The sequence below is a fragment of the Manihot esculenta genome, chromosome 15 (genome assembly GCF_001659605.2).
Source record: "Manihot esculenta cultivar AM560-2 chromosome 15, M.esculenta_v8, whole genome shotgun sequence".
In the NCBI taxonomy this organism is placed as follows: Eukaryota; Viridiplantae; Streptophyta; class Magnoliopsida; order Malpighiales; family Euphorbiaceae; genus Manihot; species Manihot esculenta.
This window is the reverse complement of record NC_035175.2, coordinates 2,521,444-2,547,988: the sequence shown is the minus strand read 5'-3', so window position 1 is coordinate 2,547,988 and position 26,545 is coordinate 2,521,444. Positions and strand designations below refer to the sequence as shown.

Here is a 26,545-nt window from a genome sequence, read left to right as displayed (position 1 = left end):
AATGGTAATATGCATGGAAGAGGAAAACTCCAAATAATTAGGCCTCGTAGCAAGTGGGAAGTGGGCCTGACACTAGATTGTAGCAATCCGAGAAGAGAACAGGCCTTCTTAAATGATACTGTAGAGGCCCTGAGGAGATTTTGAGCTTCTGAAAACAAAAGCTTTTCTTGTTGAACAGTGTGGACCTACGTCAGAGACAACTATGGCAGCATCAGCAAGCAACCCCTTGCTTTTCTAGGGTTTGGATTAGATACATCGGGTATACAAATTTGAAAGGGACTCTTCATGCTCCGATAATGTATAATTATACAATCCTTTTTAGTCTGATTTATGTTCATTTGTACATTTTCTGGGCTGGAATTCAAAGCTTTTTCTATTGGGGATGTGTTTTCCTTTTCACTTTTGGGACGGAACGGGAGCTGCCTAGTGGAGAACCCACCAAATCATTTAGCTTTTTCTTTTCTTTTTTTTCTTTTTTTCCCATCAGTGGCCTTGCATTTAGAGAATAAGTTGCTGTTAATCCACCTCGCTTATAGTTAAGTCTTCTGTTTAAATGTTATTAGCCAATTAAATGATTAGTGTATGACCCACCTGATTCCGTATATGCATGAAACTTCTTATCTTCTTATTGTTGAAGAATGGTGGAAAATGATGCGTGAAAGCTAGCACGAAAAAGCCACATTTTTTATGTTTTTTTTTTGGTCATCCAGTTCTATTAAATTATAAGATACAAGACTTAAATTTCACATTAAAACATGGTATTATAATGAGGGTTTATACACTTTTAATTAAACAGACTTAAATTTAAAATTAAAGATTTATTTAAATTGTTGAGAGTAAATTTATAAAGAAAAAAAATAATGAACTTTGATTCTAAAGCATCCTAGAGTTAAATTTATATATTCAAATTGACAAAAAAAGTCAATAAATAAAGATAAATTTGTAAATTTCCTAAAATTGGTAAAATAAAATTAAGTTAATTTTGAAAGTACATAAAATTATATTTCTTGATAAATATTTTCTTAAAACGTAATAATAAACAAATGAAAGATTTTTCCGATTTATTTTAAATAAGAACTTTTATTTTAACAAGCATGTCCGACTGACCATGTGCAACGGAAACGGTAGGCAGAGGGTTTGTGGGAGCGGAGAAGAGGAAACAGACAACTGTGTGCGTCACGTGTTTAGTGGCATAAATGCAATTTGTTACCTTTTAACAACCCATTAATCTAGCGTAAAAACAAAGTTAATCCACCATTAACTTTGACTTTCATCTACGTGGCAGTATAGGGTGCATCCCCATCCTCAAAAAGCTCCCTCTATTCCCAAGCTTAAAAAGAGAGAAAGGGAGAGAGCGAGAAAAAAAAAAAAAAAAAAAAGCGAGCGTAGCGTCATCGCCTACACTCACTCACTCACTTCCTCGTCTCGTCTCTGCTTTACCCCACTTTTCAACGCGCCCACTCCACCACTCCACGAAATTACAACCGCCTGCCCTCGACTGTCCTCCGGTGAATCCGACGGCATGGACGCCGGTGTCACGGCATTCCGGTCGATACTCGACAAACCCCTCACACAGCTTACTGAAGAAGACATTTCCCAGCTCACCCGCGAAGATTGCCGCAAATACCTCAAAGAAAAAGGTACTTCCTTTCTATTTGCTATTTTCTCTTTTTCATTTTCTTTCTTCCTTTTTTTTTTTTTTTTTTTTTTCGTTTGTGGTTTTTTTATCCTCCATTTCATTTCCATAATTATCCTTGAGTTTCGCCATATTTTCCGGTGCCTGTAAATTTAGAGGCAGCTGACACGTGTCTTCGTTTTGTTTCGGTTTTCTGATTATGTCCGTACAGGAATGCGGAGACCTTCTTGGAACAAATCACAAGCGATCCAGCAAGTAATCTCCCTCAAAGCACTCCTTGAAACTAGTGAAGATTCCGGCGCCGGTGCTCTCCGGAAAATCTTAGTTTCCAAACCACCGGTGAGTCCCAACTCCCTCGACTAATGGTGAACTGTTGCTGTTGTTCCTTTTCTTCTTCTTCTTTTATTTTTATTTTTTATTTTTTTAAGATTGCATATATAAGTACATCTAATTTATCTGTAGGCTACTTCAATTTCGATTGATTCAATTAAGGAACCGAGTGATACAAATAATATCGCAATTTCGGGGTCTGCAGATGAGACGGCTCCTTGCCGGCAAAATGATTCTCCAAAATCCCCTCCTCCGGGACCGTTGGATTGCCAAGCTGAAGAGGCAGATAATAAAGCCATTGCTTCCAGGTTAACCTGTGCTTTTCTATTTTGGCTCTTAACTTTTTTTCTTTTTGTCGTTTTTGCTTCTATTATGTTAGCCGGATTAGTTAATGACGAATATAAGCAACTCACTGATTTATATCAATTGATGTAGATGGACCTTGCAATATGGCTCCCAGTTTAATGCTTTTATTTAGCTGCACTTTAATACTCTAAGAAATGGTTATTCAATTCTGGGTTAGGTTTGATTCTTCATGAATTAAATTGCTTCATGGGTTTTACTATAGGCTGCATAACTCTTGATATTGGTATGTGTAGTTTAGTAAAAACGTGGCTCTTAGTCTCTCCTTTAAATTTAGGGATTAGCTGATTTGGTATTTTTTGGTCAGGTTTTCTTTTTACTTCTTATTTAAACTCCATAATCTGCTTGTAGGTTTTTTTTTTTTTTTTTTGTGAAAGTATGTTTTAGAGATGATGCTATATCCTTTATTCTTTTTATTCTGTGGCCCAAATGATTGGAACTCGATACTGGAAATGAAGAGAAGAATGTTCTGGTGAAGTATAATGGGTAGCTTGGGAGCACCTATTAATTGAGAATGGTTCGTGAACAGTACAACTTTGAAATGCGTTACTTCAAGCTTGCTATATTTTGTTTCTGATTGCATATGCAGTCCTGTTTACATAGCACTTTTTTTTTTTTTGAAATATGGTCTGAAATGTAAATTGGCACAAATAGAACACACGATCAAAGCTAGGCCTTAGGCAATCCTATTAATCCTGGCTAGCTATAGTTATCTCCAACTTGACCATTTTAATGAATTATTTTAAAATGCGGCCACAGAAGTCCTGGTGCAACAGATGGATTGGTCAGGCAAATGACAATTTTCTATTGCGGCAAGGTGAATGTGTATGATGGAGTCCCACCTGATAAGGTAATGAAGCTCCCCTTTTGCATGGATACCTGGAGATAACTATGATAGCATGTTGGCCTTCCAATGCGTCCAAACTATGGATTTGCAGGCCCAGGCAATCATGCATCTTGCAGCAAGTCCAATTCAGTCTCATCTGGATGATCCAATTCATAGACCTGCATTTTCATTTCCATGTCATTTTCAGACCCCAAGTGACAAACATGGCTTTCTTCATCCTAATGCTGCATTTGTCCATGCCACTCTAACAGGTAAGATTTCTATCATTTCCCTTTAAACCTTGTGACTTTGGGTGCTGAGGTTGTGTCTCCTAGAATTACTAGGTGCATTGGATGTAGCTAGAGCTCGAGGTGTATTTAGTAAATGGAAAGGTATATCAACACGTGTCAGCATGACCTTAACACGAGAAAAAGAAATTGTAACACTGGTTATTATTGTTTTTAGAAAGAAATGTAGCAGTTCTCCAAAGTTCCATAACACGTCACTTTTCTAGATCTTCATTACAAAAGCCCCAAATAGAACCTAATGTGAATCATTTGACTAGAGTTCCACAAGAAGTAAACTCATATGAGATCTAGTATAAAATAACTCATAATTCAAAACTATAATGTTCAAAACATAAGCTCAAGATTAGGGGCTTTTCATCAAGCAATACTGAATCAAATGCTCTGTGTAAACTTTACAGAGAAGTCGACAGAATATTCTCATCAGTGTAGGGAGAAATTGAACACGACTCATGACCCAGGTAAGGACTTGCCCTTAGCTTCTTGGTCTGTAGATTTCTTTTACTTGTTGGAAAACATTGTCATAGTTCTTTGATGAGGATGAGTATCTTTATTATGCAATAGATAAATTCTAGAACATTACATTGGTTAAAGTTAGCGGCAGGGAATATTCACATTTCAATAATGTGCTTTCTTATGCTAAATTCTAAGAATTATTGATGCTTTAAGTTTCTGTGTTGATTGATGCTTTATCAACCCTTAACAAAGTGATTGAACAAATTATTGGCATCAAGTAATTTTAACTGTTTTTTCTATTGCTTTGCATAACAATAGTGAAAAATATAAATGAAGGACATTTTCCTGGAGACTAATTATCTGAAAAAGAAAGGGTTATTCATTGCATAACATGCTGTTGCTGCCACCAATAGTGCATCCATGTCAGCGTTGTCAGTCATGATTCTTTTTTCTTTCTTTCTTTCTTTTTCTTTTTTTGGTGTGGAAATCTTGGAGACTAACCCTTGTGATGTCATGCTTCTTTGCATTGCATGTGTTGGGATCCACTCTATTTACATCAGCACCTTACACCATCAGTATTAGGTGCAACTACAATTATCTTCTCAAGCGCCAATGGGGTTAGGTAAAACCATACCAAAGAACATAGGGAAAATTTTTATTGAATGTTGATAACCTTCTGTAATTCAACGGCTCAAACACTAATTAAATGTGCTATTTATATAGCACTAAGGACTTAACTAAATAAAATAAAATGCCATCAAAATATCAATAACTAGATAAGATAATGATCTTTACTTTAAAAATTGAAATACAATAACCTTGAAAATATAAATCTAAAATCTTATATGATATTCTAAAGACAAAATCAACTGCGATCGAAGTAGATTCCATCATTCTCTCCCTCAATTCAAAACTCGATTTATTAGTTTTTTTTTTTTTTAATTGTAGTTCAAGCACTTTTCTTCAGATGAGAATTTAATCGATTGGAGCACTTTTTCGGTTAGTAATTTTGTGTGTTGGAGCGCATCTCAGCAATTGATAATTTTGACGCTCTTGTCACCAACTTTCTAATTGTTCATTATCTTGGAACACTTTTCTACAAATCACCAAACTTCTTTTGTTGCTTTTTTTTTTTTTGTTGTAGCGCTTCTATCCAAACTTAAAAAAATGAATCTTTTTGTTGATGTACTTCTCTTAAAATATTTCTTTGGAGAACATCTCATCAAACACTTGCACTTCTCTCTAATAATCCATAAAAATTTTGGCGCACTTCACCAATGAAACTCCTTTTTCTTTTATCTTTTTTATAACTCTCTAATAAAACCTCTTAACTTGTGCATACATATTTACTTGAGTGTTTCTCACAAGTTCTTTCTTGTAAGTACTTTCTTTTTCTCATAAATTCCATAGGATGATTAAAGCTCTGATAACACTGTTAGGAAAACCATACTTAAGAACATAGGAAAAACTTTGATTGTATGTTGATAAACTTTTGTATCTCAATGACTCAAACACTACTAAATGTGTTGTTTATATAGCACTAAAACTTAACTAAATAAAATAAATTCCACTAGAATCTCAATAAGTAGATAAGATAATGATCTTTACTTTAAAAATTGAAATACAATAATCTTGAAAAATATGAATCTAAAACCTTATAGGATATTTTGAAAACCAAATCAGCCATGTTTGAATTAGGTTCCAACAATCAGCACTGTCTCCTTGTCCTTGACACCGATTTCCCCATCCAGCTTCACTTTTCAAATGTGGTGCCACAGCCAGTCTGATTCTTTGTGCTTGCTCTACCGGTGCATTTGTCGTGCATGCTATTTGCTTGTGATTTAGCAGTAAGAAGTACTCTGACTAGATTATTAAGTTACTAAAAGTACAATGTCTACATAGTCAGTAGGGGTGAGCATCAGCTGTTTTGGCTGAAAACCGCAAAAACTGAATAATTCAAGCTTAATAGGAGCCGCACTGAACCTATCCAAATGAGCCTACGAAATCCTTCAAATTGTATCCGATTAATTCAAGGCATTGTAGACATTCCCTCATTTCTATCCCTGAGCATTTTCATTTTCCTGTTACAGTTCGATTCATTGGTTTTGGGCTTAATTTTGGGCCTTCTTAGCAAGTCAAACATCTTCAAGCATCTATATTCAATTTGCAACAGGTAATAAAATGAGCTCACTTTCTTTTTCAGAAGCAGAATTCGGTACTAGGCTCAAAACCTCACTGACATAACTAGTTCCAAATTTTCCATATTCACCAATAGTTAAATTTGCTCAGTTAGGTAGAGAGCTCAGCCAAGACTTCTAGAGCTTGGATCTTTGCAGCCATGACTTGAGAGGATGAGGAGATTATTCAGCTTGGTGTTTGGCTGCTAGAGAGGAAAACTGAAAAATCAAAAGAATGAAAAGGATCAAAGAGGATTAGGAAATTGAGAGTGATGAGAGGATAGAGAACTCTGTAGGAGAGGGGAAAGAAATCGAGCTTTTTTTCAATTCATGCATCATAATGAAAATATTTATCAAATCACGCAGAATCCGAAAATATTTTCGGATTCTGTGTGTCAAAAAAGCGTGTTCGACAGTTATACTGCCGAATACGCTTGTTTGACACCGATGGTATCGAACAATGGGGAGTTCGACACCATGGATGTCGAACTGACACGGGGGCATGTTGTTCGACACTATTAGTGTTGAACAAACTGCTCCCTGCCACAGGAGCAATCTGAACTGCTCCCGTGGCTGCAAGGTGCCGAACACGCCTGTCCAGCACTCTAAGTGCTGGACAAGCCAAGGGGTGCAGAGATTCTGTGGCTGCAAAGTGCCGAACACGCCTATCCAGCATTTAGAGTGCTGGACAAGCCAAGGGGCGCAGAGATTCCCCCTCTGCAGAGGAATCTCTGCACCCCTGTGACATTACGTGCAGCGGGTATGTTCGGCAATTTGTGTGCCGAACATGCCCCTGCTACGGCTAATTCGGCAATCTTAATGCCGAACTACACCAACGGCCCAAAATTTCCAATGGCTGCCCACCCGCCCGCATCTCTATAAATTGTTATCTACTTACCCAGTTACAATCAACCTCTCATATCTTATCTGACTTATTTTTTACACCCTCCCATCTCTAATTTGCTCTCTGCTTTTATAATCTTGCTTATTTTTTACTTAATTAAAACACATTTTTATATACATATTCAGTCAACATGTCAATTATGATCACCAGTCCCACACCCTCGATGTCTCCTCTTATGTGGAGCCCGTAAACAACCTTGCCATGGTTCCGGCGCTAGGAATTGTTGAGGATCCAGATCATCCTATGTCGTTGGCGCATTAAGATTTGGATTTTGCACCTCAACAGCAGATAGATCGGACTGACCAAACAGACCGACACCAGTATGGCCATATCCCAAAGCATTATACCCTGCAAACATATGCTCTGTAGTGCCACCTGACATGTAATACTGCTTAGAGGTAGAAGGCTCATGTACAGGCTTTGATGCAAATGAAGGAAATATCGATCCTATTGGTGTATATGGTACACCATAAGCACCGGTCGTAAATGAAGGCATTGTAGTCGGTATCGAAGGTTCAAGTGTCCATCCCATGAACTGACTCTGAGAAGGATAATACATAGAAGGCACATGAGATGAACTGGGTGGCACATGAGATGAACTTGGTGCATCTTCATCATGCGTGGACTGATGATACTGTATCGGGGGAGGCATTGGATGCACATCTCTCTCACCTTGTGATGCTTGTGCCTGATCCCTTCTACGACCCCTAGCATGACCACGACTCCTACCCTTACTACCACGTGAAACTGACTCTAGAATAGGTGGGTCATCTGGGTCAGCCGTGCTAGGCGGTGCAGCAGGTGCTGAATGTGGAGCTGGCAACTATGTCTGCCGTCTCTCTTCCATCATACAATAAGAAACGGACTGTATGAGGTCGCATATAGCCGTCATGCTCCCAGTGGTCGGGTTGATAGTAATAGCGTACATATGCTCCAACCATTCTCCTGCAATACATATATTCAATTATATTATTTAAAATATGCTATTATTATTGAAAATGATATAAAAATTATAATTTTTTTTACATTTGATCCCATTGCCGCTCGTTTAATAGAAATCCAGCGTCTGGATACCCTACGGTACCACTCCATATACTCTGAATGAAAATGGAGTGGCTCTGTTGCTGGCGGGCTAGTAATTATTCTTCGATCTCGGGTGTTCCAGCGCGCGATCCAATGTGAGTGCACTTCTGCCCAATTTGTGTCGCTCTTCCGCAAATCAAAATAATGGAGTGCAGCAGATTGTTGAGGTTCAGTTGGAATATGCTGTTGCATGCCAAACTGTCGCATGACCCGATCCGGCTGATGCCACTCTATAATATGAAAGCAGACTAGTGGGACAACAGCTCTCCAAATTTCTCGTCCTTTGCAACAGTATTCGAGGAGCGACTCAATAAGGGCATCAGTGTATGACTCTCAAATTACCTAAAATCAACATTTAAGTGTTATATACAAATTAATGTAGCAATAAAATATTAAATTTATTTTACAATATTACCTACTCAGGTATTAATCGATCAATCTGATAATGCAGCGCTACTAGCACGTGGGTGACAACCTCAGTTATCTGTTTGGCATTACTCCACCTGCAGAATATATTATATTAGCAAATATTTCTTTAAATATTAAATTTTAAAAAAATAAATTAACAATAATATAATATCACATACCTGCTGCTTAGTGGAGCATCATGATGTGGTACTCGGCTAGACAGTGTCGGCAATACCGCTGTGATATGGTCCCATGCCCATATCTGAAGTATAAATAATGGATCAGCCATCTGCGTTATGTTGGAATTTGTCGCCTTACACAATTGTTTGTACAACTATGCCAGACATGCCCCACTCCAGCTATAATTGCCGATTTCTTCTAGATCGACTAGCAACAGTAAAAACATTTGGATCACACGCGAAGCAAATGTATCACTGAAAATAGATCTAATGACCCTCATAATATATGCTCGTGCGAACCTCTGTATAACTTCCTCATCAGCATCATCTGGAAGTTGACTAAACTCCTTAGCTAGCTAGATCATCTTCAAATAGCACCCTCTTATGGCATTATTAGGTGGAATGACATCTAATAATGCCTTACATACTGATGGCCAATGGTAACGTGATAGAGAAAAATGGAACCTATAGCAGCGCCCACTGATAGAGAAAATGTGCTAAACATTTCGAGTAAAGGCACCTCTCCACCCTACGCCATAAAGAATCCAATTCAAGAATACACATACGTGGAAACTCGATTATAAGAGATAGAGGGAAGCAATTAAAACATACCTCCATTTGCCAATAAAATCTATAGTAACAAGCCATAACAGCCATGGAAGTAATCCCAAAACTAGACATCATAGCGGCAACCAAGTAAGTGAACATCTCCGATTTCTTCCTCGCCAATCTTTCGGCCGCAAGAGGCGTCAAGATCTAGTAATTCACTTCTTCGAACTGTTCCGACTGGAGATTATCAATCTGGACACTTTGTTTTGTAAAAGAAAGTGAGGGACTTAAGTGTTGGGATATTTTATTGCTACATTAATTTATGTATTAACACTTAAATGTTGATTTCAAGTAATTTGGGAGCTATACACTGATGCCCTGATTGAGTCACTCCCCGAATACTGTTCCGAAGGACGAGAAATTTGGAAAGTTGTTGTTCTACTAGTCTGCTTTCATATTATAGAGTGGCATCAGCCGGATCGGGTCATGCAACAGTTTGGTATGCAGCAGTATATTCCAGCTGAACCTCAACAATCTGCTGCACTCCATGATTTTGATTTTGGGCAGAAGTGCACTCACATTGGATCGCGCGCTGGAACACCTGAGATCGAAGAATAATTATTGGCCCGCCAGCAGTAGAGTCACTCCATTTTCATTCAGAGTATGTGGAGTGGTACCGTAGGGTATTCAGACGCTGGATTTCTATTAAAGGAGCGGCAAAGAGATTAGGGTAAAAAAATTTATAATTTTTATGTCATTTTCAATAATAATAGCATATTTTAAATAATATAATTGAATATATGTATTGCAGGAGGATGGTCTGGAGCATATGTACGCTATTGCTACCAACCCAACCACTGGGAGCGTGATGGCTATATGCGACCTCATACAGTCCGTTTCTTATTGTATGATGGAGGAGAGACGGCAGACACAGTTGCCAGCTCTACATCCAGCACCTGCTGCACCGCATATCACGGCTAACCCAGATGACCCACCTATTACAGAGTCAGTTTCACGTGGTAGTAGGGGTAGGAGTCGTGGTCATGCTAGGGGTCGTAGAAGGGATCAGGCACAAGCATCACAATGTGAGAGGGATGTGCATCCAGTGCTTCCCCCGATACAGTACCATCAGTTCATGCATGATGAAGATGCACCAAGTTCATCTCATGTGCCGCCCAGTTCATCTCATGTGTCTTTTTATGTATTATCCTTCTCAGAGTGTCAGTTCATGGGATGGACGTCTGGACCTTCGATACCGACTACTATGCCTTCATTTATGATTGGTTCTTATGGTGTACCATATACACCAATAGGATCGATGTTTCCTGCATTTGCATCAAAGCCTGTGCATGAGCTTCTACTTCTAGGCAGTATTACATGTCAGGCGGCACTACAGAGCATATGCTTGTAGGGTATAATGCTGGATTGGGATATAGCCATACTGGTATCGGTCTGTTTGGTTAATCCGATCCATTTGCTGCTGAGGTGCAAAATGCTTATCTTAATGCACCGACAACACAGGATGATCTGGATCCTCAACAATTCCTAGCACCGGGACCATGGCAAGGTCGTTTATGGGCTGCACATGAGTGGAGACATCGAGGGTGTAGGACTGGTGATCATAATTGACATGTTGACTGAATATGTATGTAAAAATGTGTTTTAATTAAGTAAAAAAAAGCAAGATTATAAAAGCAGAGAGCAAATTAGAGATGAGATGCGGGTGGGTGGGCAGCCGTTGGAAATTTTGGGCCATTGGTGTAGTTCAGCATTAAGATTGCCGAATTAGCCATTGCAGGGACATGTTCGGCACACAAAGTGCCGAACATGCCCGCTGCACCCCTTGGCTTGTCCAGCACTCTTAAGTGCTGGACAGGCGTGTTCGGCACCTTTAACACACAGAATCCGAATATATTTTCGGATTCTGCGTGATTTGATAAATATTTTCATTATGATGCGTGAATTGAAAAAAAGGTCAAAGAAATCAAGAGGGGGCAAAGGGAATTTTGCACACAAGCGTAAAGTAGTAACCTAACTTGCGGAGTTTTGAAGCATTTTGGTTCAGTTTCCTAATCCTTTTCCTTTAAGAACGAAGCTGAACTTGATTGTGTTTCAAATTGACTCCAATCAAATTACTTGATAAATTGAACTGAATTTCTGAGTTAAGGTTGTTTAGTTTAGAATTTTGGTTCAAATTGAATGGCACTAATAGGGATAGGAATGGGTAAGCTTCAGAGTATGGAGAAACTTCTAGAATTGAGTGAGCTGGAATATTTTTCTAGAGTTGGGTGAGCTGGAATATTTTTCTATTAGAGAGAATTCCGGAGGAAGATACATGGAAAGGAGCCAACTGGAAAAGAGTATAAATAAGGAATGAAATGGGGAGTAGAGAGGTTGGGTTTTGAGTACAAATTTCGCTGTTACAGAGGGGCTTCTTGCAAAGACATTGATCCTTGGGGTCCTTATGAGCCATTTTAATTTCCTTGTTTGGCTCCTTTTTATTGTTCTTATTTTTGGATAGGGATTGTAAATCTATGAAAAGGTTATATTGTTAGAGTTGTATTGTTTTTCATTATCAATCAGTACAAGTTCTCAATACTATTTTAGATTCTCTCTATTGTTCTTTCTATTTTCAAGTCTTCTTTGTTCCTAACTCTACCAGGCTCTCACCCCTAATTTTCAGTTGTTGGTTAATGACTGTGTGGTTGTCGAAACCGGTCAAAAATAACCTTTTTGGTTATCCACAATTTTATAACTGTAGATAGTGGTAGAATGATCGAATCCATAAGGAATTGATACTTACCTATTTTTCTTATCAAGACCAAGTAAATAAACTGAAAATAAAATAAAAAGGGGGGGTTTTGGAATTAATGGACTAAACTAGAATTAAAAATAGCAAAGGAAAGCAAATAATAAAGTAAAGGTAGTTCAATAATGAGAAAAGTCTAGTTGAAGAGTTGGATTCACTTCAGTTGTTGGGATTGATCATTGACATTTATATTCTTTAATTTGACTCAATAAATCAATTATGGAGGTGGAATACGCTTCTCAACTCCATATCCCTCCTTAAGCATAGATTAACTAGGAAACGTTCTCTAATTAATCATTAATCAACGATTTGCCAAGGAACGTTCTTGGGGCTTTTAGCATCATACAACTGTCAATTGCATTAAGAAATAGAGAGACCTAATAAACGTATGGTGATCTTGCTAGATTATGCAATCTCCTTGGTTTTTACACCAAGAATTACTTGTGTTTGAATAATTCAAGCAATTACTGACTTCAAACTATCCAAACTAACAAATTATTACCTTACAATCAAGAATCAATGGGCGCTATTGATCTAAACAGCAAAGCAATAATAGAATTAAATATGAAATTGCATAAATATTGATAAATAAAATATAAACAACATGTGTTCAGATCTCACAATCCATAAACAAACTGAAATTTCACCTAATCTTCAACTAGAAAAAAGGTTTCAGCCACTCATGGCTGAAATTAACACAAATATTAAAGAAAGAAAGCAAGAAGGAGAAGAGGAAGGGTCGGCTGCTGGTGCGCGGCTGATGGTCCGTTTTCCCGATGAAGCAAATCTTTTTCTTGCTGGTTTGCTATCCTTTTATAGCTGAATAGGTTGCCCTTTGTTTCCTTGTTGAGATGGGGTTCTCTTTCCTATTTGGATTTGAATTCTTGGAAGGCAATTGTATCTTCTTGAGAGTTGGCTTCCTAGATATATGGGATAGAGTGCTGAGATGTCTTGAAGACTTGTTGAGCTGTCCTCGTGTGTTTGGGGAGGGAAAGACTTCTTGAAAACTTGAAATTTAAGTTTTCCTGCGTCTGTGCTGTCTACTGTCGCAGGCCCTGTTTGCCCGGGTTGTGTGGGCAAACAACTCAGTCTTGGGTGCTGTCTGCACTCTGCTTTTGTCCTGCGTGTCTGTTTGCCCAGTTTGCTTGGTCAAACAACAAGTCTGTAGCTTTCAGTTGTAACTTGGTTTGGGCAAACCAGGTTTGTTCTCTTTTACTCTCTTTTGGGCAGTTTTAATGTCATTTTTACCAAATTATTCTTTTACATCATTTTCTGCAAAATAAGATCAAAACCATAATATTAGGTAGAAAATGTGTGATTAACATAAATAACAATATGAAAAATGGGTCTAAATTTGGCTTGATCACTTAACCTTTTAACATTGTTTGCTTTTTTTAAGATGTAGAGGGTCAAGCAAATCGAAAGGTATCATTGCGAAGATATCTGGAGAAGAAAAAAGATAGGTACTGTCGGTGGCAAAGATTGTTAATGAGTTGCGTTAACTTCATGTTTCATGTATATTACAGTTATTACAACGCTTGAATCAGACACCATGGTGTTTTCTTTATTTGTACCGCATATGTTGCTGCAGGGGGAAATTTAAGGGAAGGAAAAGTACAGGACCTACCTCTTCAAGCTTGGAGTTTTATGTCAACCATCATGTGAGGACACATACCTCAAATGGACAATTAGCCAGGAGCAGCACAAGCTCTCCACCTCTGCCTGGAATGCCACATGCCTTGTGTAGCTCAGCTGATGATCAGCCGAAGATTGCAAGTTTTTCTGTTGATCTTAATGAAGGTAGGCCACAGAATTCTTTTCATTTTTTACGACTTGGAATGTGCATAGTATCTATGTTAATCACAGTTGTAGAGCTCATTATTGAACTGATATCAAACAGTTGATAGATGGGCTGTCCCATCTTGTTTTGGTTGCTGGGAATCTGAAGAATGCCAGTAAAAGATATGTTTCTGTAATGATTGACAGCCTTTGTATTTTACTGTGTATTAGTATGCCATTGTAACCATTACTTTTGGTTATACCCATGCCATGGTTTGGTAGAATTCCTTGTGTCCTGCTCAGCGTGACATTGCTAACCTTATGAAAATAGTTTATCATAATATTCTAATTTGTGATGCAAGTGATATGCAGTTGTGAGGTAATTCTATTGCAGCTTCTAGGCAAACTTTCAATTCTTCATATACAAGTTATGTAAAGTGGGATTCTATGATAAATGAATGTGAAGGTTGCTTATGTATTATTGGTACTCGCAGATGTCCAAGAACGTTGACATGCTGTTTGTAATATATGGTGTACAGACAATTCCCATTGTCAAAGATGAAGCCAACCGAACAATCTTCAGCATGTTTGCATCTTTCATGATCTGAGCTCGTTCCTGATGATGAAGGCAGTTTTATTTTTATTTTTCTAGGTGTTCCCGTGTCTAGAGATCCCTATGAGAGAATTACTTGTTGACAAGGGATAGAGATTTCATTCTCAGCTGCTCAATTTTGTGCTAGGATCATGGTCCTGAGAAATTCTCTGCTTCTGATTGTAATATAACCCGAGTTAAAATATACCGCCATGAGCAGCTATGCGCTTTACATGATGTAAACTTGAATGTATGCTGCCATTTGACTAGCTTGTAGGTTATCATCCTAGTTGTTACTGATGTTTATCCTCTCCGGATGAGTACTAACATTGCTCGCAACTGTCAATGTACCTGGAGGTGGAGTCATAGTTGGTAAGGATATGCTGTTAAGCGATCACTAGATTGCCACCGTTCTCGGATGCCCAAGGACGTTGTGTATGTATTTGACGAGGACAAAACTTAGAATGTTTATGCTCTCGAGCCTCGTCTACTCTACAGCAAGTTTTGAATCGCGACCCGGTGAGGAAGACCTAAGGCTCCCACATCACCGCAACCCACAAGACGAAAGTTCGTTTTTCTTGGATCACTTCTCTAGTCTTCTCTCTTTCTGGGTTGTCCTTTTTGGCTGTGTTCTTATTTGAAGTTACGAGCATTTCTATTAAGCCTAGGACTACGAGGAGTTGGGAATGTTATGTTGATATTTTGTTGTTTCCACTGGAACTATGATAATTTTCTTGACAATGAATTCCACTTGCTGTTTCGGAGGTTGACTGGTTTTTGCGTAAACAAATATGGAATAAAGAAGAAATATTCCTGCTAATATACACCAACATTTGAACAGGATATGGTTATGACTTCGAAATGAAGTCACCTGTCGTAACAATAGCTTACAACGACCTACCCGTTCAGTTCCTCATCAACTGATCTTCCTATTCCATCACCTGCTGCTCCATAGCTTGGAAGCTGCGAAACATTTTCAACTCTTTTCTTACCAACGCGCCCCTTTAACCAATGATGCGTCTCTTAGTTTTGGAGGACTGGGCCACAGTTCACGTCCTCAAGCTACATAGATCTTGTTTCATCCCCGGAATTTGAAGTCAGGGAATTCTATTAATCTCGACTCTAATATCAAAAAATCAAATTGTTAGGAGTATCGACTATGTTACGCCGTACTTGCTTGAAAGTACTCCCTCTTCTAGGAATTCAATTGATCTGAATTTAATATCAAGAATAAAAATTGACTATTGGATCAAGAATTAACAATCCTTTTTTAAGACCCATCTCCTGAGAGCATTCACCATAATAACATAATAAAATAATTCCCTATATTCCTCGGACATTGAGGATCCAATCATACTTTTTACATTAATTAAATATTTGCAAAAGCCCTTCCATTCACCTAATGCAGTCAAATTATTTGATAAAGTGAAAGATAACAAATCTACACAATCATGCCTCCACAGCAAAGTACCCAGGGCCCTATGACGATATTGGGGACAAAAACCAGGGCCACAGATAATATAAAACAAAAGCACATAATACCTTTATCTTGTATTTTAATTCTATATTCTACTATCATCAACGTGGGCTCTTCGTCCTTTAATTCCCCCCTTTTGACCACCCCAGTCCAACTTAACCCTTTCATTTACTGTTCACTGAAATAAACAATTGCTTTCATAACATGGTTCCTGCTTTTCTTTGATTCAAACCGCCATACTTTTCCAGTTCAAAAACAAAAACACATTCCCACTCCACTAAACAAAAAGAGATGCCCTAATATGAATATAACTAAAATCTATCATTTTTCCTCCTCCACAAAATATAGGAACAAAACAAATATATATTTATATATATATAGCCCAACCAACACTATAAACATTGACGTTCAAAAGGGCCATATATTTACACCAGTTATCCCAGTATTCCCTTTCCCAATTCCCAAGCTTTTGCCCCTCATATGGAAGTTAAATTCTATGTCTATTGTTCTTCTCTTCTGCTATGGCCAGAAGCCTCGACACACCCTGAGTCCACATATCATATTCCTTCTCATTCGGGCACTCGAACTCGACAACGCCCCGCAATATAGTTTTCAATCCGAAATATCGCCTATTCTCGCCGCCCACGAGCAAGTGGCGTCCCGACCAGGCAGGAATATCTTTGATCACCTCCAACACCACATCTGCAAGTTCAAAAAGCCAAAATGAGGAATTTAAAGATTATCCCTTCTCATCTTTTACACTTTAATGCCATTTCAACTTTCTCAAATCCCTAAATGGAAGAAGACCCACCCATCCAATTCCGTTTTTCCCTTTACTAGAGAAAAAACAAGCAATGATACTTACTCTTTTTCTTTTTGGTTATGGTCCCAGCAACGTGTCTGCTCTTCATCTTCAACATAACCTGCACAAAAAGAAGTTTCAAAAGTTAAAGGTTGGTTAGAGAAGAAAACAGAAATTAGAAACAAAGCAGATCCATTTATTTCATAGTAATGATCAGAGAGCTTTAGCTTTTGTCCTGATCCCTTTTTCCTCATCAGATTCACATTCATAACAGCCATCATTCCCAAATAATTAAACATCATTTCATATTTCTAAACAACACCCTGAGAATGATTGTTCGGATTTAGAGGCCTGTACCTGATTCGTTCTGTTGATATAAACAGAAACTATTTTCCAGTGAAGATCACCTGCATTAATTACAAAAAAATAATCAAAATCCCCTTCTTCCATAAGTAACAACATCAAGTTCAAAAAGAAAACAGAAATTTTGAATTGCTCAACAATATATCCATTTCATGTCAAGAAAAAGAAGCTAACAAGGGAATTGCAACAATCAGAAACATTACTCACCTTTACGAGTTCGCTTGAGGAGTTCACAGCCTCTGGCTAGCAATTCCCTACTACAGATGCCCAGGAAATTTTCTTCAGGCACAAGTTCACCACTGAAACTGCCATTAGAACTACCATTTCCGCTTCCAAAACCTAATCCTTTATCCACAGGAATAACTGCTGCTATGTTCCACACCTCCTTCAATGCCCTGGCCTTCAACGTTGCCGCCCCACGTAAAGCTGCAATAATATAACATGCACAAGATAAAATCTGTCGATATAAATACATTCACAAAGTCCCATGAATGCCATATAATATGATGGCTTTGGCGTAGATTAATTGAAATTGAACAGTTAAACAGGTCAATTTACCCGTCGCTGCAGCGGCTGTCAATGTCATTATATCGCCCGGAGACCGCACATTTACAGCAGAATTTACAACGGAAGCTAGGTGGTCGCGTTCCGCCCCCATGGCCTCCGCAGCCTCCACGCACTGGGCTGCAACCAATGTGGCAGCAGACGCCACCGCCATATCAGTCTTCGCCATTTGCTCATCCTTCCCATTCCCAGAAGAAGCTGCGGTAGCTGCAGCAATAGCTGCAACAGCTGCAGCGACGCCAGCTACAGAGATAGCAGCGTTAAGCTGGGCATTTTGGGCCCTGGCCTCCTCCTTTTTCTTCTCTCTCCTGTCCTTCAACCACCTACCAACAGTCTTACCACCACCACCACCTCCGACGGCACTAATGGCAGCACCAGGCGTTACAGAGGGCGTACGAAACTGGGTGTTAACGTTATTATTTGGACGGGAATACTGCCGAGAAGAAAAGCAATTGAATTGTCTCATCAAATTACCATTTGGACGAGGCAAAATTTCCGATTTGTTTCTCTTGTGCATCATGATAAACCATTGAAGAATCGAAAAACAAAATTCACGGGCAACAACAAAAATTAATTAACCAATAATTAATCGTCCCAAGCAGGTATGTTTGATGGGGAAGGTACATAAGCCATAAATGGAAAGCTCTGTAATTGTTTTAACAAATTCGGATAGGGAACTAAACATAACCACGTTTTGACAGAATCAAAGGTCCACAACAGATTTCTTATAGGCAGTTTCTATTTTCTTCCATCCTTTGGACTTGTGTCAAAAACCGCAAGGTCAATTAGGTAATTATATGCTTCATCAAAATCAAACAAATAACGTCCTCCGAATTTTCGCTAAAATTAAAAATATATATATAACTAGAACTGGGCCAGATATTCTTTCCACCGAAGGAAAGCATATTTTAAGAAAAGGAAACAAAACTATTGCTTCCGGAGGAGATTAAAGGGAACATTGGTTATAGAGAAAGCCTGAGATTTGTCTTCTTGGGCATGAACGAGTCAGTACTCAGTGTAGCTCAGTAATCGTGCTTTGTAGAAGCCAAAAAGTGCTTAAACAACAAGAGGATACACACAAAATTTATGTACCTTAACGTCGTCTATCTCGGACGGAGAGACAGGAGGGCTGTCGGTTAAGGAACCATTAAGAGGGCCGCTGCTGTGTGAGAGCCTGCCCGAAGTGCGTGGGGACACCTCCTGCTGCATTAAGAGGCACAAAAGAAGGCGCGTTATAAATTTTGAGGAAATCCAAGGTGGCGATAATGGAATTTACTCTTCAGTAGTGAAATGGAGAAGAGATTATTGAGCAATTTCATAACAGCGGTTTGATTTCCTTGGAACAAAAGACTGGCAGGAGTGAAATAAAAATGTTACAAATCTCACTTCAAGTTTCAATACCAGTTGAGTTATACAAAAATTCCACTATGTTTACTTCAAAACCAATACCATAGGAAATGAAATGTTAAATTAGAAAACAATTTGTCAAAAATATTCAAACCCAGCACCCAGAAGAGCCAAAACTCTGCAACAACACCACCAAACTAAATAAGGGACAAAACTAGTCAATCAACGAGAGAGAAGAAAACAAAACATAAGCTAGAACTTTAAGACCAAGAGCCAAACAGCAAAAATCCCATAAGTTGTCTTTTAACTCTTTATCCTCTAGCTCTCTGTTTCGCATAACTCACCGACTGTGACATGATTCTTTCCATGACCATTTGAGAGGTCTCAGAGGAAGCAAAAGAAAATGGGTTCCCAGATACAGTAGCACTCTCCTCTAACTCTCCAGCAATGTCCTCCTGTATAGTACAACCACTCATGGTCTTAGCAAGAACCATTTGTGGCGGCGCAAGGGCTTTTGAAACCTCAAAGGCCGACACACTCCACGAACGAGATAGGAACTCCATGGGTTCACTTGGAGTCTCCGGAGGACGGAAAAGAGCCAAGTCCGGGCGCCATGGCTCAGTCATGGGTTTGTCCATTCTAAGAGAAGAGAGAGAGAGCGTGTGTATTTTGCTGAAGTGGCGTCGTTACTGGAGAAATGGTTGGGTGGCTGCTTTTATAGAGGAAGGTGTTATGAGACAAATCTGACTAAGATGTCAGCTCCTATGTGCTTTCTTTAAGATTTCGATCAAAGATAATGATAAAAAGAAGAAAATAAAGATCCCATATGTGATCTCATAAACCTTAATCTATTTCTCATTTAAAAAATAAAATTAATAAATATCAATCCGTTCGGATCGAATTCATTATACATTTAATAATACGAGTTTCACTTACATTTTATAAAAATTGATTTGTCTAAATAAATATATTTTTTATGCATTATATTTTAAATTAATAAAATTTTATCATCAATTCAATTAGAAAATAAACTTAACGTACTTATTTATAAATTTAGTCTAATTGGTCCATACTTTTTTTTTATTTTTTTATTTTATTTTTTAATGATATATAATCACTGTTCTATTACATTATATTTTATGTATGGATTTACTATATCTTATTCCATCGTCAAACGACTATTTAATTCTCTCCGGCGCCATACAAACACGATCTCTAATATATAGAAGTCTGGATTTCACTGACTCATCAAGTCAATTAAGCTGAATCTCTCTCTGATAGGCTCAATGTAAACACGATTTCCAATATATAGGAGTCTGTATCCCACTGATCCATCAAGTCAATTAAGTTGAATCTCCCTCTGATGAATCCGAATCCTACTCTATCCGGCCTATTTGCCCAAAATCAGGATCGTGCACTATTGGATGAACTCACATGGTGTGCTTTGATGAGGTTACGGTTCGGCCTTTCTACATGGGCTTAACTGTGGCCAAGATATCCGAGACCCAATAGTTATTAAGTGCTCCTTTATCCGGGCTGAATCTCCTTTGTTACTGGTAATATGCTCAATAGGGTACTGAGTCCCTTTTGTTGTAATATCTGCCATAACCAATAAGCAGTATTTTGGAGTTGGAGAGTTATGTTTTATAGCTCATGGTCAGATAGGGTGGTTCGAGGCATGGTTCCTGTTGAGTTTGGCGAATGGTTAAACAACACAGGTGATTGATTCAGTGGGGTGGTAGGGCTGGAAAATGAAAACTGTGGTCCTTCCTGAGCAGAATTCAGATCATTTAGGATGTTTCTGGTATAATTTTTGTCGTGATTGGCCATGCGGATCTCAGTGGGTATGGTGAGTATAGTGAGTATGAGAACTTTGGTTATAAAAGGATCTCCTTTATCCCCACAAACGACGCTAATGGATATCTTGATATCCAATAGAGGGTAGATTCAAGATATGTATTTGTGTACTTAGTCTAACTGGTCCATACTTTTATTATTTTATTCATTTTTATTTTGTCCTTTAATGACTTGTAACCGCCGTCATACTATAGTATATCTTGTCAACATCACGCTAGACCGTACAAATGGATGTACCGTGTATTTTCTCATTGTCAAACGACCATTTAATTTTTTTCGGCGTCATGTAGACACGATACCAAATATATAGGGGTTTGTTACCATACTAACCCATCAAATCATTTGAGTTAAATATCTCTCCGATGGATCCAAATCCTAATCTGTCCGGCTTATTTGTTCAAAAGCGCTAGTAGACGAACGATATAGTGGTATGTGATAAAACTATGGTGTAATACCCGGCTAGAGTCCGGCATCGGAATTCTACTTTCCGATGGAGTTTCGGATGCCGGAAGTCTCTAGAGGGTTCGATTTATGTTTTTCTATCTTGTTTTGATATGTTCATAAGTTTTAAAGCATAAGGAAATGAGTTTTTGAGTGAAATGAACCAAGGCAGAAAAGCCAGGTTCGGCCGCCGAAGTTGAGGTTCGGCCGCCGAACATGCATGGCTTTCGGTTTCACGTGTGGCCGCCGAAGGTGGTCTGGCCAGCCACCTATAAATGGCCCTCAGTCGGTTGAAAGGATAAACATCACAGTTTCTTTCACGTTCTGAGGTGAGACCCTGTCCTTTGTGAGTATTCTTTCATGTTTTTCATCCAATCTTGCAAAGATTTGATTAGTTTTTATGGTATTTTGAAGGTTTTAAGCTAAACACTCAAAGTTGTGAAGTTTGGAGAGTTTGAAGGAGAGTTGCTCCAAAACTCCACGTTAGGATCGTTCATCTTCTTGGTTTCAAGAGGTAAGTGAAGATCCTGAGCTTGTTTTTATGTTTTCTGAAGGTTTTATGTGGTTTTGGGGGAGAGTTGCATGAATAGGGTTATTTGTGAGGTTTTGATGATTTTGTGAGTAAAGCTTATTTTTGTTTTGTATGTGTTGTGTGTTTGGGGTTGTAAGGTAGTTTTTGACCCCTTTGAGCATATACTTGGGTATATGCAAGTTGAGGAATTGAGGTGGTTGAGATTGAGAGGGTTTTGGTGCTTTTGGCGAGAGGCAGAGCAAGTTTCTGCCTTGCGGATGAACTCAGATTCGGCCGCCGAAGGTACATTCGGCCGCCGAACCCATGAGGAGGTGGCTTCGGCTGCCCAAGCTTGCCCCCGAGCTTTTGGACTTTCGGCTCTGGAGGGAAGTTCGGCCGCCGAAGGTCAAAGACTTTCGTCTCTGGAGTGCCTTTTGGCCTCCGAAACTTGCCCCCAAAAGGGTTCGGCTGCCGAAAGTAGAGCTTCAGCTGCCGAAAGTAGAGCTTCGGCCGCCGAAGGTGCTTGAGTTTCATCTTTGGAGAGGACTTTCGGTCGCCGAACCTGCCGCCGAAAATGTCCTGTCCAGCTTTCCTTTGCATGCTTTGCATGGATGTTAGAGTGAGTTTAAGGGGATTCTTGGGGAGTTGTATAGAGTTGTTCATAAACTAGTTTGGTCCCTCATTTGAGTCCATCTGTATAGGTACAGACCAGAGGAACCAGAGAGAGCAGCAGTGAGTACTGCGCCAGAGTTTTCAGAGCCAGCAGAGTCAGTCCAGTTAGCCAGAGGTGAGTGGAACTAAACTGAATACTTTTAATTGAGACATAAACTGCTTTCAGCATAGTTCATGCATCATGAATATACAGCAGGTTGTTTGCATTAGAATTCACGAATATGTTGCATTGCATAATTAATTGTTGTTGTGGGTGAATGCTGAATGATCCAATAGTCTCTGAGAGAAGTCCAGGAGCCTTTGACTACGCCCTGGCAATGGTAAGTACAGAGGTGTTATATACACATATACATATATGACAGGAAGACCAGGTGCTCGATTCTACGCCCTGGCACGGCAGAGTTTCCGGGACTATGTGGTGACAGGTTGACCCTTGATGTGGATTGTTTGTGATATGGTGCATTCCATGAGATCATATTTTACTGAGATGTTTTACTGTTCTACTCACTGGGCTATAGAGCTCATCCCACTCCCTTAACCCCAGTTTTGCAAGTTCAGTGTACAGTATACAGAGGAGATCCACAGAGTACAGAAAGAGTAAAGAGATTTGTAATAGTTTAGAGTGGACATGTAATATTAAAGAGATGTAATAGTTGTGTATAAAATTAGAAATGTGCTTGACTTAGTGATGTTTGTTCTGTACATAATCTGTATATGTATATATGTTTTACTGTATGTGAAACATCAGGCTTAACAGGTATGAGTTAACCCATCTAGAGCAAGCTCTAGTCAGGAGTACAGAGTACAGAGATAGTGCATGCACATGTTAAGTCTTGGTTCAGAAAAAAGTTTTTATTTTCACAGAAAATGTATAATCATGTATGAGCTTTACAGGTACACAGAGAGTATAGCAGGCTTGCTACGGGTTCTGGCGGCCTTAAGCCGACCTGAATCCTAGCGCCGGTGACGGTCCATTTTGGGATCGTTACATATGGTCCGGTCTTCCTACACGAATTTAGTAGCCTGTAAACAGATATTCGAAACTCAATAATCATATTTTTTCACTTATTAATTTTTATTATATTAAATTAAATTATCTACTCCCTGAATTTCTTATTAAAAGCTAAAATATATATTTTAAAGTGTTAAATATTATTAATATTCAAAATTATCACTAATGTCCCACCAATTTAAATATAAAGGTCTTCTTGCATCATTCTTTTCTCTTAAAAAATATGCAAGTTATTAAAATAATTTATTTTAGAAACTTAGAATTTACATTTAAAAGGCTTTTGTTGTGATTAAATGGGATTTGGAATCTTTTGATTAGTCCATTTAGATGACACTTACAGCTAGTTGATTCGTCTATTTAGGGCATGACATGCATCCATGTGGACTTATTTAGTTTTGCTCATGGTCCGATTTGGATTTGATTTTAGATTTTGTTTTTAGCCTCCACGGTTTGAATCATTTTTTTTATTTAAATTTAGTTATGGTCGAACGGTTTATTCGAAATAGTTTTAATTTAATCACAATTACCATAAAATTATTCATTTATATAGTAAGAAAGTGGTTATGTCTCGCACCATAATCCACTAATTATTTTTCAGTTATTAAACCTCTGATTAAAAAAAATCAGAAAATAAAAAGTCAGCAAGAAAACGGTGAAATCTGCGAGGGTGGGAGATACGAAAGTGCGGTGAGGATGCGGATCAGCGTTTGCAGTACATTCTGGTATTTTAATGATGTGGAAGGATTTGCTGTATATCCTCAGACACAGCTCGTCCTGGATGTTTGACTTGTATCTCCCCATCCCGATTGACTTTGACTCTCTCCTTCCCTTCAACTTATATCTTACAAGTTACAAAGCAACCGCAAACGCCCGTGTCAACAACTCCCTCCCTCATTTGCTCATATCAGCTTTTGGTATGAATTATATTAAATTGCCACTAAATTCGAAATAAGATCCAATTCATATAGCTGATTGAAAAAAAATAAAGAAATTATTGATTAATTATTTGTAGGGACTCGAATATAACCTGTGATCTGTAACCATGTGGAGTAATTAATGAAAAACTTTTTCTGAAGAAAACCTGAGAACAGCCACCAGTGAATGGTTACCATCAATCATTGGCATGGGAGAAAGCCACACAACTTCCACATGGCGTTATCAATTGAGACCCATGCTGGTTTCTTTCTTTATTTTCTAATTCTTTTAATTATTTTTCGAATCTTTAAAACTCATTTTCCTTAAAAAGCAATTACCTCCGCTTGGGATAGCATAAACAAATTTGAATGTTGTGGTCCAATATCGACTATAAATGTGGTAAATAAAATCTTTCACCTCAATTATATTGTTCATGTAACAGGGAGGAATTCCAGCTATCTTAATGGATTGATGGCAACTATACAGGCCTTGCATTCATTACTCATGTCATAGCCTTTTTTCAGAAAAAAAAAAAATTAAAGAAACCAATGAATTTTAATTTAATAACAATAAGTTTATGTTTTAGCATTGTAAAACTTCAAATTATCATTTGTAAAGTTTAGATTTTTAGCATTTATTTGCTATCATCTGTGGTAGTTATGAGTGCAATGAAATAATAAATGACATGCATGCAAATGGAAGGAAAATAAAAAGGATGTCGGACAAGGTAATTCCATGTCTTTTGGCATCTACATGAGGAAAAACACAATTTTGTATATGTAACATAGAAAATCCAAAGGAGCTGAGCTTTCATAAAACGTACGGCAGTAGAGAGTGAATTTGCGGGGTAGGAGAGGAATTCTGGAATGGGATAGAAAGAGGCGATAGATATTGACATTCCCATCTAAATTAAAGTTAGAAACACATTGGACGGAGTGCAGAGGATGGCGAATAGGACGATGATGGTGGAATCAGAGGAGCAGGTGAAGCTAACGGGACTGTGGTCTGTGAGAGCGTACTCTTACATGGAACCAAAGACTGAGGCGTTGGCTTTTTCTGAACCAGACAACCCAACAGACGATAGGAGAGTGCCCTGACAATTTTAACATCTTCTTTCTCTCTTTTTATTTCATGCAGCCACCACCCTGGATTTTCGTTTTTTTTTTTTTTTTCTTCTGCTAATTTGCGCGTGGCTTTGTGGCATGCCTGTGCTACGTCATCATCTTCCATTCCCTCGTCTGTCTCTATGTTTATTTATTCTTATTTCAATTTATATAAAGTTTGCATACATCGCTAAATAAATTTATCATAAATACATGATACTGCATATATATTTATATAATAAAATTATTATTAAATAGTTAATAATTTAAATTTAGTGTACTCATAAATTTAAATAGATTTAATTCGATGATAATATATACGTTTAAATAAATTTAAAATATTTTAAATTTTATTTTTTTAATTTTAAATCTCTATTTAAAAAAAATAAATCTGATATTTAATAAACCGAATAAATTGCTTTTATAATTTTTTAACTCGAGTAGACTAAGTACTCCATAATTATTATGGAAGAGGGCGCATGCCCAAAATTAAATGAAGGTGGCCCTTTCAGTTGGCATATGAAGGTCCATGCATAATGATACCCACCAAAGTTTATCCTGAATGCTTATTTGTCATTTTCTGCATTAAATTATCTTTTTGTATCTTTTTAAGTTATATGAAAATAGCACTAATTATTTTGATATTTATTTGCATAAAATAAATATTTATAAAAAACACTTTAATTTTTTAATGAATTAATTTGATATAAATAAAATTTAATTTCACTTTGTATAATTTAATATACAAAGTAATACAATTAAAATAAAATTGAATTAAAAGAGTTACGTAATTAATGTTTATGAACAAGTCATCCTATATTCAAATTAATAATCTGATAAAATAAATTAATATAATATATTATTTTAAAATCATAATAAGCCTGTAATAATATATATTTTGATTTTTATACACATTAAATTAGTTGAAGTTTATTATTAAATTTATTAAAAATTTGACTAGTATCGATTAATAGGGGTAAATAATATTATGTTTAAATCGAAAAAATAAATCGAATTGAATTAATTTAACATAAATCGAAAAAATTAATCGAATTGAATTAATTCAGAAATTTAGTTCAATTTTT

General features: G+C 37.7%; 2 protein-coding genes across 8 annotated transcripts; one reads left to right on the top strand and one right to left on the bottom strand.

Moving 5' to 3' along the window:
* The first annotated feature begins 1,335 nt into the window (after positions 1 to 1,335).
* On the top strand, positions 1,336 to 15,163 carry LOC110600861 (protein TIFY 4B). Of its 6 annotated transcripts, none has more exons than XM_043950897.1 (9): positions 1,336 to 1,640; positions 1,848 to 1,975; positions 2,099 to 2,274; positions 3,092 to 3,179; positions 3,364 to 3,427; positions 3,862 to 3,921; positions 13,425 to 13,488; positions 13,617 to 13,825; positions 14,299 to 15,163. In XM_043950897.1, exons 1-9 carry the CDS (start codon positions 1,523 to 1,525, stop codon positions 14,313 to 14,315), a joined length of 924 nt encoding a protein of 307 aa, XP_043806832.1. In that variant the 5' UTR covers positions 1,336 to 1,522; the 3' UTR covers positions 14,316 to 15,163. The 6 variants fall into 6 exon arrangements, with proteins under 6 accessions (XP_043806832.1, XP_043806829.1, XP_043806833.1 ...); XM_043950894.1 differs by having other exon boundaries at positions 1,337 to 1,640; positions 3,268 to 3,427; XM_043950898.1 differs by having other exon boundaries at positions 1,337 to 1,640; positions 3,089 to 3,179; positions 13,431 to 13,488.
* A 901-nt stretch (positions 15,164 to 16,064) lies between these two features.
* On the bottom strand, positions 16,065 to 19,726 carry LOC110600860 (VAN3-binding protein). Of its 2 annotated transcripts, none has more exons than XM_021737765.2 (7): positions 19,294 to 19,726; positions 18,695 to 18,805; positions 17,597 to 18,035; positions 17,246 to 17,464; positions 17,033 to 17,082; positions 16,739 to 16,796; positions 16,065 to 16,575 (listed from the first exon to the last, which is right to left on the bottom strand). In XM_021737765.2, the coding sequence occupies exons 1-7, from the start codon at positions 19,585 to 19,587 to the stop codon at positions 16,361 to 16,363; spliced, it is 1,386 nt and encodes a 461-aa protein (XP_021593457.1). In that variant the 5' UTR covers positions 19,588 to 19,726; the 3' UTR covers positions 16,065 to 16,360. The 2 variants fall into 2 exon arrangements, with proteins under 2 accessions (XP_021593457.1, XP_021593458.1); XM_021737766.2 differs by having other exon boundaries at positions 18,695 to 18,802; positions 19,294 to 19,658.
* Positions 19,727 to 26,545: the final 6,819 nt, after the last annotated feature.

Excerpts from the sequence above, each read along its gene's own strand:
- LOC110600861 (XM_043950893.1), top strand. The coding sequence starts at position 1,523 with ATGGACGCCGGTGTCACGGCATTCCGGTCGATACTCGACAAACCCCTC. Across the intron at positions 2,275-3,088 it reads AATAAAGCCATTGCTTCCAG|AAGTCCTGGTGCAACAGATG; the intron begins GTTAACCTGTGC and ends ATGCGGCCACAG. Across the intron at positions 13,489-13,616 it reads CTGGAGAAGAAAAAAGATAG|GGGGAAATTTAAGGGAAGGA; the intron begins GTACTGTCGGTG and ends ATGTTGCTGCAG.
- LOC110600860 (XM_021737765.2), bottom strand. The coding sequence starts at position 19,587 with ATGGACAAACCCATGACTGAGCCATGGCGCCCGGACTTGGCTCTTTTC. Across the intron at positions 17,083-17,245 it reads CCTCAAGCGAACTCGTAAAG|GTGATCTTCACTGGAAAATA; the intron begins GTGAGTAATGTT and ends TAATTAATGCAG. Across the intron at positions 16,576-16,738 it reads CATAACCAAAAAGAAAAAGA|ATGTGGTGTTGGAGGTGATC; the intron begins GTAAGTATCATT and ends TTGAACTTGCAG.